This window comes from Miniopterus natalensis, chromosome 14 (genome assembly GCF_054644295.1).
Source record: "Miniopterus natalensis isolate mMinNat1 chromosome 14, mMinNat1.hap1, whole genome shotgun sequence".
In the NCBI taxonomy this organism is placed as follows: Eukaryota; Metazoa; Chordata; class Mammalia; order Chiroptera; family Miniopteridae; genus Miniopterus; species Miniopterus natalensis.
In genome coordinates, this window is record NC_142094.1 from 37,785,928 (window position 1) to 37,800,710 (window position 14,783).

The 14,783-nt window shown below is 35.6% G+C and overlaps 1 protein-coding gene across 2 annotated transcripts in view; it reads left to right on the forward strand.

Moving 5' to 3' along the window:
- EXOC6 (exocyst complex component 6) overlaps positions 1 to 14,783 on the forward strand; it is a 119,498-nt gene that overhangs the window by 24,873 nt on the left and 79,842 nt on the right. For both annotated transcript variants that reach the window (XM_016220796.2, XM_087824453.1), the window contains exons 2-5: positions 8,324 to 8,495; positions 9,743 to 9,790; positions 9,879 to 9,969; positions 12,483 to 12,528. In XM_016220796.2, the coding sequence (XP_016076282.1) occupies positions 8,324 to 8,495; positions 9,743 to 9,790; positions 9,879 to 9,969; positions 12,483 to 12,528 (357 nt within the window). The remainder of the gene's footprint in view (positions 1 to 8,323; positions 8,496 to 9,742; positions 9,791 to 9,878; positions 9,970 to 12,482; positions 12,529 to 14,783) is intronic.

The following is a 14,783-nucleotide window of genomic DNA, read 5'->3' on the forward strand; positions in this document are numbered from 1 at the left end:
TTTTATTGTTAGTAAGCAAAATATCAATACTAATCAGTAAAATTGGTACCTGGAATCTGAAAAGCATGAAGTTGCTGAAGTGTCATAAGCAGTCTCATTAATATGAAATATCAAATCTTAATTACTAATTACTAAAAATACAAAATTAAGGTTGATGTGCTGGAAACTAAACATTAAACACCATTTGAAGCGCTGGTGAAGGAATAGTTAAAATGCCTGTAGGCTGGAGGAGTAAGTAAAGAGTGCTCAAAAGGATGTGGGCGCAATTGTTTTTACCCTCACCCAAGGATATTTTTCCACTGCTCTTCAGAGAGAGTGGAAGGGGAAGAGAGAGAGGGAGGGAGGGAGGAAACATCGATGTGAGCGAGACATCGACTGGTTGCCTCTCACACGTGCCCCAACCGGAGCCAGAGATCGAGCCTGCAACTGAGGTGCGTGCCCTTGGCTGGAATCGAACCCGGGACCCTTCAGTTGGTGGGCGTACCCAACACTGTTAACCACTGAGCCAAACCGGCGAGGGCCGAAAGCAATTTTTTATATTAGAAATACAGAATTAAGACTGTCTCATTTGAGGAACTGGCAAAAAAATGTGGTTTATATTTGAAAAAAATAGAAAATGACATTAAAACGCATCCAGTGGAAGTCAGAAGTAGCTGATACAATTTTGTCAGAGATAAAACAGTGACATTTTGTTTTCTGATAAAGGTTTATAGAAAGTATTGACACCAGAAGGTAAAGCAGTGCCAGTGCCCAGACATTCCTGAACAGTATTTCTGCCTTTAGTTTTCCAGTATTTTGAAAGTCCATTTCCTTGCTAGAGTCATTGTTTTTTCTTAAAATCACATTATGATTGACATTTCATGAAATTTATAAGAAAATCTGCTAATGGCTAGCATTGTAATAGCAGTCACTCTACCGTCACTTTAGGTGAGTATCTTCTCACAGTATTCTGTATGGGCCTTAGCTCTGCTCTTTTGTGGTTATGCAACAGTATATCTGTTCTCTTGGAGAGCAACGGATTCTGTGATAAAGGCCATTTTATTTTGTCTAGAAAAGGAACTATAGTACTCTAGTAAATATAGGTAATTTGTAGAAATTGAGATTGGGTACTTTGAGATTATATGAGTTTTTCTCAAAGTGCACACATTATTTTAGTAAAAGTTAAAAAATCTTTCTCAGGAAACATAACATTTTCTTCCTAGTTATTGTGATGGAATTTTTTTTTAAACAATGAAGATACAGTGAAAAATATTGAAAATAGTATAGTGATATTATGTACTTTTTGACAAAAAAATCCTAATATGTTACCAGTAATTAGGAGAGAGTCCTTTTTCACATAGTATCTTGTGAATGTTGTTTGCTTTCCGTCAGAAAAAGATGTTTTCCTTAAAAAACAACAGTGGAATATGATTAATAAGTCACTTATCTTAACAGAATATAACATGTGTTCAAAAATTGAAGTAGCCCGAATTCCTCTGTTAAGACATTTGATTTAGTGATAAAATCATTAATTTTCAATGAACCAAATTTAACGTTCTAATGACCTTGGTTTTCTAATATTTATATTTTATTACCACTAGGTGGCGCCCTATACATGGACTTCAAGAAGGCTTTTCTGAAAGATCATTTACTTGTTTAAATTCTATAAGCTTGATATATCAGATGGTCAAATACTGTGTGATAACTAATATTTTAACACTTTGCTTTGATGTGAAAGATTAGATATAACAGCCCGGCCGGGCGTGGCTCAGCGGTTGAGTGTCGACCTAGGACCCAGGCGATCGGGGTTCGATTCCCAGTCAGGGCACATGCCCGGGTTGCGGGCTCGATCAATGACTTTCTCATTATTGATGTTTCTATCTCTCTCTTTCCCTCTCCTTTCCTCTATCTGAAATCAATAAAGATATATTTAAAAAAAAAAAAGATTAGACATAACAAAGCTAGAAAATGTGTTTGTACTTAAAATTTTTCTAGCTATGCTTTAAGGACATATACTTTGTTTTTATGCATTCCTAGTTGCCAAAATTAAAATTTGTAAATAAAATCTTTAGTGTAGCATAGTCCATCTTTGTTTTCTATTCACATGAAATTTTAAAGTTAGCCATTCTTTTATTTATTTATTTAACTTTTTTAGTGAGTTTATTGGAGTGATGTTGGTTAATAAAATTATATAGGTTTCAGGTGTACAATTCTATACATCATCTTTATATTGTGTTGTGGGTTCACTACCCCAAGTCAAATCTCCTTCTATCACCATTTATCTCCTCTATACCCTTTTTTATCTCCCTCAAACCCCCTTTCCCTCTGGTAATCACCATAAAGTTATCTCTTCTTTTAAAGTTGATTTTGCATCTGCATTTTTGTCTGATAGCAATACATTTTGCTGGAAGTATGATTTTATTGTGTTAAGCTTTTGGAGGGGATGACTGAACTCTTATATTGAAGTTATTATCTGTATATGGAGCATTAGGTACAACCTGAATGTATGTGAAATAGTGGAAAATTTGGTTTTTTTAGAACATTAGTTTCTAAATGTGTAAATAAAATCTTTCTGGTTCTGTCATATACCTGTGTGTATTTATTTATAGGAATGTGATTAACTCGCCAATAAACATAAAATTCTGGGGTACATTTTGAAAGAAGAAAAAATTATTTTTACTAAAATTGTATACTGCTTGAAATTTTAAAACAGTATATCTGGCACATTAGTATATTAATTAGGTGGATAAATTGTTAACCAACTTAGGGTTCAAAGAATGAATAGTGCTGAATGGTATTTCCTTTCTTACCCTGCAAATCAAAATTTTAAAGAATAATGATTATCATTCAAAGATGAAAGGAAAAAAGAAAGAAAGATTTTTCAGAGCTCCTTCAGCTGCCGTCAGACGCATACAGGGCCCTCAGTTTTCTATGCTTCATATTTTGGTCTTCCTTACTTCGTTGCGTTTGTAATTTAATACTGCCTAACAATCAGCTATGCCTCAGCTCCCATCCTTTTCTTCTGCCCGTTGGATGATTTCACCTGATGGATGCAGCAGTGCGCATCGGGGATTCCCTGTTGAGTCATTCTCAGTTGTTGATCTTCAAAGGCATCTGGTTAGTTGCTGTGCTGGTAACTTCTTTGCCTTCCCTGCTGCTTGTCACCATTTCTGATTGGAGAGTCAGAGCACTGGCTTTGGAGTCAGGTGGACCTGGGGTTAACTCCTGGCCCTACTACTGTGTGACTTTGGATTTAAAATCTTAATCTTCCCAAACCACATTTGTAAATTGGGATTCTAATAGAATGTACACCGTAAAGCTGTAGTGAATATTAATGAGATAGTGAATGTAAAGCACTTAATACTAAGTACTTGGTTGTGTGTTACAATTTTTTTTTTTAATCTTTACTACATTAATCCAGAAGCAGCAGATATGACTCTTCTCCCTTTTTTTTTTGGCCATTATTTATTCATTTATATTACTATTTTTTGCTTAACCCCTTCACTTTTTCCACCCAGCCCTGCAGCCCCCAATATGACTCCTCTTCAGTCAGTTAAGTCACTGTGGAGAGTTGCTGACAGGGAGTGCCCATCTTCTCAGCTTTTCTCCATTTTCCCTCCCTTCCCTATCTCTCCATATTGTCTCTCTAACTGAACGTAGTTCCCTTCAGAGAAGGAATTGATGATCCTGTTATGCATATGGTGTGAAGAAATTCTTGGGATGAGAGTTGCTTTTGCTTTCTCCCCTTTTCCAGTGTTCTTACACATATCACCCCTTCTCCTTTCTTGCCGCTCTCTTTTCAGTCAGATGTTTATTATTGGCTTTTTAATAAAAGCAAATTTTTGGAGTAGTTACTTTTACTATTACTTTTTATCAGGGTGGGTAGAGGATTAACCCAGCCACAAGTAGTGATTAATTTCATTTTGAGTGGCTTGCGTGCTGGATTGTAGATTTTTGCTAGATCTATTAAATTGAGAAAGTCAGAACTAGGAACTTTAGAGTGTCCTTTCCAGGGCCAACAGTCTGTCTTTTGATAAATTTTGGATTCTGGCACTTGCCTGATCCTTCAGTACTTTCTTTAAATGCAGTTTATTCCTGTGGTTTAGAATGTTTTTTTCACCTCAACCTGTTTATTTCTGTGTACTCTGCTCAGAATGCTTTCATTGATATGGCTTGTGGGTGACAAGTGGTTTTATCGTTTGGGGTGCAGCTTCTATTCATATCTGGAATAGCAGTGATTGTCAAGGGTCAGGAGAGACTAAGACTTAGTAATAGGTAGATCATGATCTCCTCTTTCTCATTTACAGTACCAATTCTTTAATGCTATTTTTATGTCCTTCATTGAGGCTTTCCCGTTCTACTTTAACAGTGGAAGGCATGGAATGTAAATAGTTCACCCATTTCAGGCTTTTGTTTTCTGTTAATGGAGGGTGTTATGTTCTGATACTGTTTTCCTCCATACTCGTAACATCAATAGAAAAAGAGGCGTTCACCTGTGATGCTGTAATAGACCCACTGGCAGTGTCCTGCATCACTATAAAACAATAGTAATTTCGTTTTTAAAACTCTGGAGAATAAATTGGAAAGACATACCCAAAGGGTAGACTTTTTAAACGCTTTATAAAATAAAATAGGCTACTGGGAAATAATTTTTTCTCTTCCTGTTTACTTATGTGTTACTATTAAATTTAAAAGAGAGAGCAATATTGTCTTTGCACTCACAAAAGGAGTCAGCCCTCCTTTGGAAGGACACTGTAATAGGGCAGTCCTGAAATATCTCTTGCTAGATTTTTGCTGCAACATTGCAGCTGTTCTAGCCATTTCTTTGTGTGTTTTGTTTACTACTGGTATTTTAAGAGCCAGATAAATACCAAACTGTTTTATTAAAATATGTAAAAAAATCTTAGAAATGTGCGCATATATATATATATATTATATATATATATATGTTAAAGAATATAATACTATAATACTTGCTCACAATTATAAAATAAAAATTTCTTTATGGCATGCCAAGGTCAGTTAGATAAACTTCCTCTTGCGCATGGAGTTTTCTTTGAACAACATTGTTTGTTTAACTAAGAGTTCTTGTTATATGTATGAATTGTAGAAAAAGCACAAGGTGGGAATCCTATTACTGCTCTAGTCACTCACTAGGCTACATCGAGCAAGTCATTTACCATTTCTATGCCTGTTTCCTTATTTGTGAAAAAGGGTCAGTGATATTTTCTCTGGTGTGGTGGAAGAAAAAAAGTAGCATTAGATGTAAAAAATGCAAAAAGCCTCATACAAATGTCAGGTGATAGTGGGTAGTCTGCTCATTTAGCATGGATAATTGAGTGTTTCCATATTTGATACTTGCAGCAAGTACTCAATTATTCAGCAAGGTTCACTCATTTACCAAGGATTTGGTTGTCTCTTAAGTGCATACTATGCTAGTAGCCAGTGTATATTGAGCACTTACATACAGTGTGTCTGTTATTGTGCTAAAAATTTTTCATGTGTTTACTATAATCCACATAGTAGTCTGATAATAATCCTCATAACACCATTTTTTATCTGTATTTTGTTGTTGAAGGAATTGAGATTTAGAGAAATCAGGTAGCTTACTTGAGGTTGAACAGCTAATAAGTATTCTTTCTGAATGCATCTGTCTATCCACTCATCCATTTATTCATCAATTATTTATTGGGTATCTGCTATATAATAGGCAGTATTCTAGGACTAGGTATACAACAGAGAACAAAACAAACAAACATTCTGTGCCCTCATGCAATTTACATTCCAGTAGTGGAAGACAGAAAAAAGTGAAGTAGAGAGTGTTTCTCCAGTGATAAGACTGATGCAATGATAAAGTAACTCCTTTATTTTTTATATTTTTTTTATATTTTATTTTATTTTTTTACTCCTTTATTTTAGAAAATAAAAAAGAGAAAATAAAGGAAGGAAGTGGGACGTGTGTGTGTGTGTGTGTGTGTGTGTGTGTGTGTCTATAATGTATATATTGTAGCCAGAAAGGGCCTAATCAAGAAGGGGGTAACAGAACTGTTAGAAATGTGAGAAATGTGAGCCAGGTAGAGGCAAAGCATAGGACAGGAATGTGCGTGGTGTGTTTCAGGAACCACAGGAGGCCAGTGTTGCTGACATAGAATAAGTGAAGTGGAGAATAAGTAGTAGGAAATTAGGTCAGTGAGATAACATTGGGCAAAATGTTGTAGAGCCTTATGGACTGCTGTAAGAAAATGGGGTTTTGAGCAGAAGAGAGACATGGGGTCTGATTTATGTTTTAATGGATCATTCTGTCTACTGTGTTGAGAACCAACTAGAAGGGAGCAAGGGTGGAATCAAGGAGACTGGTTAGGAAGCAATTGGTGATTGTCTAGGCAAGACATGTTGATGGCTTAGTCCAAGGGGGAGGGTACCAGTGGAGATAGTGAAGGTTGGATTTGCTGGACTCTTTTGGTGGGGGGAGGGGTGAGAGAAAGAACAGTCAGTGATGATTTCAAGGATTTTTGCCTGAGCAACTAGAAGCATGGAATTACTGAGATGGGAGAAGACTGTGAGAAGAGCAAGTTCTGGAGAAGAGGATAGGAATTCATTTTGGACATATCTGAGATGCTTATCAGATATCCAGTTGGAGAGATACATGAGTTTGAAGAGAGGTCAGGGCTGGAAAAATACATCTAGAAGGTGTCACTTGCGCTGATGGGATTTAAAGCTCCAAGTATAGATTAGATAAAGAGAGTAGTATAGGTAGAAAGAGATTCTCAAGATCAGAGCCTACTTCTAGCTCAACTCTTAACAGCCTGAATACTTAATAATTGCTGTCCTATTTTGTCCTCTGTAGTATTATAATAGGCACTTATTTAAAAACCCACATCATGGAGGCTGCCCTCAAGAAGCTTATGGTCTGTGTGGAGAAACAAAATATATGGCATATAATTGAAACACTTAAATTACAATGCAGAGGCATATTTGATTACATGTCAGAATAAATGGAAAGGACTGTATGTTTACCTGTCCTGCCCAGGAAGAGATTACTTGGCATGAAAGTGATTGACAAAGGCCTGTTGGAGGAAATAAATGGGACTTGAACTAAACCTCAAACAATGGGCAACACATTTGGGGGGTGCATTTTGGGGAGGGTGCCAAGAGTACCCTTAAGGTTCAATAATTCACTAGGAGGATTCAGAATTTAGCAAAACTTACACTCAGTTACTCTTTGTTAACAGCAAAAGGATACAGAGAAAAATTCACAATAGGAAGACCCTTATAAGGCAGGGTCTTGGAGAATTCCAGGCAGGAGATTCCAGCTGTTTGTTCCAGTGGAGTAGTCTGGACAGCACTTACATCTCCCAGCAATGATGTGTGTCAGCACTTATGCAGTGTTGCCAACCAGGGAAGCTTACCCCAGCCATGGTGTCCGGGAGTTTTGCTGGGGTTGGTCACATAGACATGGCTCACTGCCTGCGCTGCTTACCTTAGTCCCCAGCCCCTCCAGAGGTGATACCATGGCCCAAGGTCTCCGCTCACTGTAAATCACATTGTTAACATAGACTGTTTGGCATTGCCCAAGGCCCCCTAAGGAAACAAAGGCATCTATCAGCAGGACATTCCAAAGCTTACCTCCCAGGATCTGAGGACAAGGGCCAAACCTTTCTTCGGGCAAGGTTAATCCTTTCTTATATGGCAGGGTGGGGGCGGGGTGCCCTCTGTGTAGATACAGCATGAGCTTAGATACAGTAGGAATGTGTATGTCATATTTAGAGAACATTGTGGTGACTGCAATATGGCCTTGGACTTGAGAATATGAACTCCTTGAGCCAGACTACCAGGATTCATATCCCAGCTGTCACTTGCTAGTTGTGGAATATGTGGCAGTTATATAATCTGCCATTTATATGTAAAGCAAGGGTAATAATAACTACATTATAAGCTTGTTGTAAGGATTAGAGGGTTACTATATAAAGCACTTAGAATGTTATGACACATAGTAAATGCTGTAAAAATAAGGAGTTTGTTCAGTCATTCTTTAATTATTCACTCAGTGATTCTTTTTTGAGCATTAATATGTTAAGACTCCTCCCCTGAGCCTCAGATTTTTATTTTCAGATACTAATGATATATCTAGATGACTTGTAGCTCTTTTACTATTAACATGTTCAAAAAGAAATATTTTTCACTGAAATTATTTCTACTAGTGGCAGTACTATCAACCTAGTTTATCTTTTATCTGTTCAGAGATTTAATTTTAAGATCTCAGCTGTTGCAAAGATCGGGCTTAAAGTGTAGATTTTGGTGTATTGGGAAATTAACATTAGCTTTTCTTTTTATGTACATACAGGTCTGTGTATGATGACCAACCAAATGCACACAAGAAGTTTATGGAAAAGTTAGATGCTTGTATCCGTAATCATGACAAGGAAATTGAAAAGATGTGTAATTTTCATCATCAGGGTTTTGTAGATGCTATTACAGAACTCCTTAAAGTAAGGAGTGATGCAGAAAAACTGAAGGTAAGAAATATGTTAAAATTCTATTTATCTTTGCTGTCATTAAATTACTCGAGTATTAGTTTGTAGTGCCTATGTACAAATCATTAAATGTACTGTTTTCAAGAGATGCATCAGTGTATATATTTGGGAATGCTCTTCATGCTTTGTTAACACAGTTGTCATGCTAATGACAGGAGTAATCCCTTTTTTGGTAAAGCAAGCAATGCATTGACTTAACAGGATTTCTTTCCATGCAGAGAAATGAAATAAAAAACTTCATGTGATGAAAGTCCTTGTTGGCAGTTTTAGAATTTTTAAAATGACAATCAGTACAAATATAAAAACCTTTAAAAGCTACTATGTATAATTGTATTCTCAAAGTTATTTAATAATATTAAAACTATTTCTTTTTAGTTTAATAGCAGTGTGTAATTTCCTTAAAGAAAGTTGGTCTACATTTTCTGCCACACAGGAAAAACATTATTTATTAAACGAGATTTGGACTTGTTCAGTCAGAATACAAAATATTTAGTTCTAAGAATTGTCCTATTTATCTTTCTTTGTATATGGAGAGCTTAGCAGACAGAATGACCCTGATTTACCAAAGGTTATGGTTAGAAAACCATTATATAAAGGATGTTCAGACGAGAGACCAAACACAGCATCAATGAGGTCACTGAGCATCTTTGTTCAAAAATTAATGAGATTTTTAATAAACCAGAATGTACTTCCTTACTATGATGACCTAATGAGTCACTTAATATGTGGGAAAATTTGAGGTTGAGCTTTGCCTGCACCTGCAGCATTAAAATGTTGCTGTGGATTGAGATTTCCGTGTTTGATGTTAATCAACCACCCAGTGTTTGCATTCAGCAAAGTATGAATGTTTAATTACCGTAAAATGCAATCACCATTTCCTACAGACAACGAGTGGCACATAGACCTCATTGAAGTTATCAAAAAGGGACAGTGGTCAATTGGGTCAGTGATTTGAATTGTTTGACAGACTTAGAGAACCAAGTAAAGTTCAAAAATCTTGAGTAAATTTGAGAAGTTTGCCACAGAATCTGTTAAAAAGAACTGTCATAAGTAATTGAAGTTAAAAGCCCTTTTCAATCAAAAGTTCAAGTTCAAGCTGTAGAGTTAATTTGAATTTGCATTTCTTTGTTCGAAGTTTCTCATGAAGCATGATTTGATTACAAGGGTGAGCAGTTACATCAGGGCAGTTTTATGCATATTTGTCTAACTAAGGTGAAATTATTTTTAAGGTACAAGTTACCGATACCAACAGAAGATTTCAAGATGCTGGAAAGGAGGTGAGAAGATGATACATTTTTTGTGTACTGATATGTGAATGTGATTTAACTGTTCGTTAAAAATATGAACATTTCTTCTCTTTCTAAGGTGATAGTCCAAACAGAAGATATTATTCGATGTAGACTTCAGCAGAGGAATATTACAACTGTAGTGGAAAAGTTGCAGTTGTGTCTTCCAGGTGAGTTAAATTTCTCTACAGTGTAACAGCTCGGTCAAGTTATAATTTATTAATAGCATGCAGTCATCATTCATTATGGGAATTACAGATATTTGGTGATTGTTCTACACCCACAAAAAGCCTATGGTTATCTTTCTTGCCCACATTGTTCCCTCAGTTTTCATGTTTTTCCTATATTGTGAAGCTCCGTTTGATGACCTGTCACATCAGTCTCCTAGAACTTCCACCTTTCCATTTCCTTGCTGCCTCGTTTGTCCTTTTTCCATGACCACCCCCTCCTCAGCTTTGTTATTCCTCAGAAAACTTTCCCATGGGGAGAGTGTCTTTAGATTACATTTTCTTGGGTTGTCCTAATTTGCCTATAATTTTACCTAGAGTTTTCCATTTGATACTTAAGCAAGTTGGTTTTGCTTTGCTCACAGTTTCATTTTGCTGATAAGGTAAAAAAACATCCCGGATGTATCCTATTCAAACAAAAGAAAGCAAGTATATGCCATCTTTTCTTAATATAGTAAGCTGAATCCAACTCAGTGTCCCATTTATTAATTTTTTTTTTTTTTTTTTAGTTGTCTGGGACCCCATGCGGAGGTCTTTTTTTTTTCTTCTTTAAATATATCTTTATTGATTTCAGAGAGAGGAAGGGAGAGGGAGAGAGAGATAGAAACATCAGTGATGAGAGAGTCATTGATCGGCTGCAATCCGCAACCCGGGCATGTACCCTGACCAGGAATCGAACCCCGATCGCCTGGATGCTAGGTCGACACTCAACCACTGAGCCACGCCTGGCTGGGCTATTAATGTATTTTTTTTAAAGGAAGGAACTGGAACCTTCATATCCTGGGGAATAGAGTGAGATGCTTCGTAGAGAATAATTATACAGAGTGGGGCAAAAGTAGGTTTACAGTTTTGAGTATGCGAAACAGAGTTTATTCTTGTATTATTTATTAATTATTGTATGATTTTCCATACAAACACAATTTTTTGTGTGTGTCAGGAATTATGGTAGATTTTGGAAATATAAAGTTGAAAATGACATAGTCTTGGCTGTGAAGGATCCTATAATTTATCTGAGTAAAGACAAGCCATCAATTACTGTACAACTGCTTAACTCCTTAGATTAGAAGTATGAGAGGGTATAAGAAGTCATAGGTTAAACAGTGCCTTTTCCTGGCACATTAGTTTTTACTTGATTATATTTGAAGAAAGTATTCTTTTTGTATGAAAAGAATAGGAATAATGGAAGGTAGATGTGAAATTTACATAGATTTTTGAGATAAAATGAGATTTCAAACCAAGTTTATACTTGTAGCAGCACTTTTAGGCTCTTTCCCAAGTTTATGTTCATTTTCATGTTTTGGTTGGAAAATGTAAGAAATACAGTGGTGCCTCAGTTTCCAAATGTAGTCCGCTCCAGAAGATCATTAAAGTTCTGAAATGTTCGAAAACAGGGATCCTCAGCCGACAGCTGGGCCTCAGGATCTTGCCCTCAGTGGAAGCCGCGGGGCATGTTCCATTCCGAGGCCTGTTCGAAAACCGAAGCGTTTACCTCCGGGTTTACGGCGTTCATAACCGGAAATGTTCAATGGAGAAGTTCAAAAACTGAGGTGTCACCGTACTGAATTATGTGTAGGGGCTATGATAGTGATGTGCATAGAGTCTACAGAATTAGAACAGGTTCGCTTTAGCTACCCTTACAGTTTTTATGGTTTTCAGACAAGTAAGCAATATCTTTTGTAAACTTGAAGACCAGTGAGGGTAGCCATAAAACTATAGAAAAATCTGGAAAAAAATATCTCTTTGGTCTAGGAAATTTGGAGGTGGCTTGATGAACTAATAATAGTATGTTCACTCACTTTATAGTTTGAAATTCTACTAAGGATGAATGGTAATTTATATAGTTGCATTAAAACCTTTTTGGTAGCAGTATGTCTGTCATCTTTCTGAAGCTTGTAACAGTTTTATTGAATAATTACATTTCTGAACCTTTGATAGAAATGATAAAACAAAGGAAGATGCTTTGTTGTGTTAATTTATGCTGTAAGCTTTTGAGGTTTCCCTTGTGGATTTGTTGTAAAATTTTGTTTAGTGAGCTGTAACATAGTTGTGTTATATTATTTGGTATATTGAATAAAAATCAGTCTTATTGTCTCTCAACTTTCTCAAATAACTGAAGTCCAAATTTCCAGTTCCACTGCAGGAAAGAGATATTAGATTATTAAGTTTCTGAACAGGGTATTTGTTATTAGGTTAATGTCTCAGTTATGGGTGTCAGCAAGTGTTCCAAGTTTAATAAAATGTAGTAATATATATACTATAATGTTTGATATATGTAGAAATTAAAATGTTTTTATTTACTTGAAGTATAAAATTTTGTTTGGAAATATAAGCCTAAATCAAAGTATAGAGAAAATTAATGAATTTATAATATACTGTTCCCTTCCTTAATTGTCTTCATCTCTCAAAAAATTATTTTTCATTTTGAAAGCTAAAATAAGTTATATTTTTTTATGCAGTGCTGGAAATGTACAGTAAGCTAAAAGAACAGATGAGTGCAAAAAGGTGAGTTGGTTTCTTTCCTAATTGTTTTGTTTTTTATTTTTTAAAAATATATCTTTATTGACTTCACAGAGAGGGAGGGAGAGGGAGAGAGAGAGATAGAAATATCAATAATGGGAGATCTATTGATGGGCTGCCTCCTGCACGCCACCTACTGGGGATCGATCCCGCAACCTGGGCATGTGTCCTGACCGGAAATCTAATCTCTATCTACCATGTTTAAACTTATGGTAAATTATAGCGAATCATATGCAGTTTGCTTTCTACCTTTAACTATGCTTTGTTCATGCAATTTGCCCATCAGGATCATTCAGTAAAGCAATTCTTAGCCATTTATTTGTTGATCTTTACCCTATATAAGTGATATGAAAGATTGGTCATATTGATGAGGGATAAATAGACAACTGAACAGGAATGAAAAATTATTAATTTACCAATATTGACATTGCATACAATCAAAGGCTAAGCATGTATTGTGGGTCCACAGGTGAAAGCATTGTGGGGATAGTTAGATTTTGACCATCTGGGCTAGTGTGGTTCATGTTCTGTTTTATAACACAAATGAATAAATGGCAAGTGAAAAGTAAAAATAAAATAATTTGAAGTAGTTGATTGATTGCCATAGAAGCATTAGGTGTACTAATGTTTAAAGTGTTTTAAAGATGAATAATTTTTTATGTTTTATAATATTTTATTTTTAAATTACAGTTGACATACAATATTATGTTAGTTTCAGGTGTACAACATAGTGATTAGACATTTATATAACTAATAGCGTGATCACCCACTAAATCTAGTTACCATTTGACACCATACATACTTATTACAATATTACTGACTATATTTCCTATGGTATATTTTACATCCCCATGACTTTTTGTAACTACCAATTTGTACTTCTTAATCCCTTCCATTTTTTCACCCATCCCTCCAACCTTGCTTCATTTGGCAACCATCAAAATGTTCTCTGTATCTATAGGTTTGTTTCTGTTTTATTTTGTTTTTTAGATTCCACATATAAATGAAATCATATGGTACTTGTCTTTCTCTGACTTATTTCGCTTAGCATATAATACCACCTAGGTCCATTCATGTTGTTTTAGATGGCAAGATTTTTAAATTTTTTATGACTGAGTAATATTCTATTGTGTATATGCACACTTCTTTTTCCATTCATCTTTTGATGGACACTTAGGTTGCTTCCATATCTTGGCTATTGTAAGTAATGCTGCAATGAACATAGGAATGGGGTATGCAGAGGCCAGGTGCTGCTTGTTTGAGAGGTTTTAGAAAAGTCTGAAGCATGAGGCAATAGAGGGAAATTTACTGTAGGGTTATTTGTAAAAAATAAAAAATCAGAGACTTAAAATCCCAACAATTAGGACATCGTTATGATAGACTTACAAATAGGGTAATAATCTGTTTCTAAATAATTTTAGTTAAAGGTAAATTCCATGATATATTGTTAAGTAGGATATGAGCATACAGAAGTGGAAATATTATAGATTATAACTGGATATAAATGTGGCCGAATGTTACTGAGGCAATTACTACATGGTAGCATCAGATCAAGGGTACTTCTAATTTTTTTTATTGTTTTTATCTTTTCCAAATGGTTATGGATTACTGTTACCATTTTAAAATTTAATTTATTATTTTTAAAAAATAGGTCTTTATTGATTTCGGGGAGAGAGAGATAGAAACATCAATGATGAGAGAGCGGCATTGGGGATTGAGCTTGCAACCCGGGCATGGCCCTCACTGGGGAGTCAAACTGCAATCTCTTGGTTCATGGGTGGACACTCAACCACTGAGCCATGCTGGCCAGGGCTGTTACCATTTTTTAAAAAATAGCATCATGTTTACCCAAAGAGAAGTAGTAATCTATTATGCAAATTATGCGTACATTTTAAAATAGATAAAGCTTAGATAAGTGGCTAAATTTTAGAAAGGATCCAACGTCTGGTCTCTGACCTTTGCTCTCTTCCTAAGATTATAAACTGTGGGCCTCCCAGAGCAAAGCCTGAGCTATAACATTTATTTTCTACATTTTTAAGGAATATAATCCTAGGGAAGCTGAGAAGCAGGATTGAGGGAAAGAGAGATGAGATAGGAAATTTGGGAGAGTAAATATGAGGTTGAGTTATTGAGTTAGCCAGTGCTATATAATTGATCAGTTTCAAAGAAGTTTTAAGAGTTTACATTAATTATTGTAACTCAGAGCATTGCATCCAGGAAGAGGAAAGGAGAATTAATCT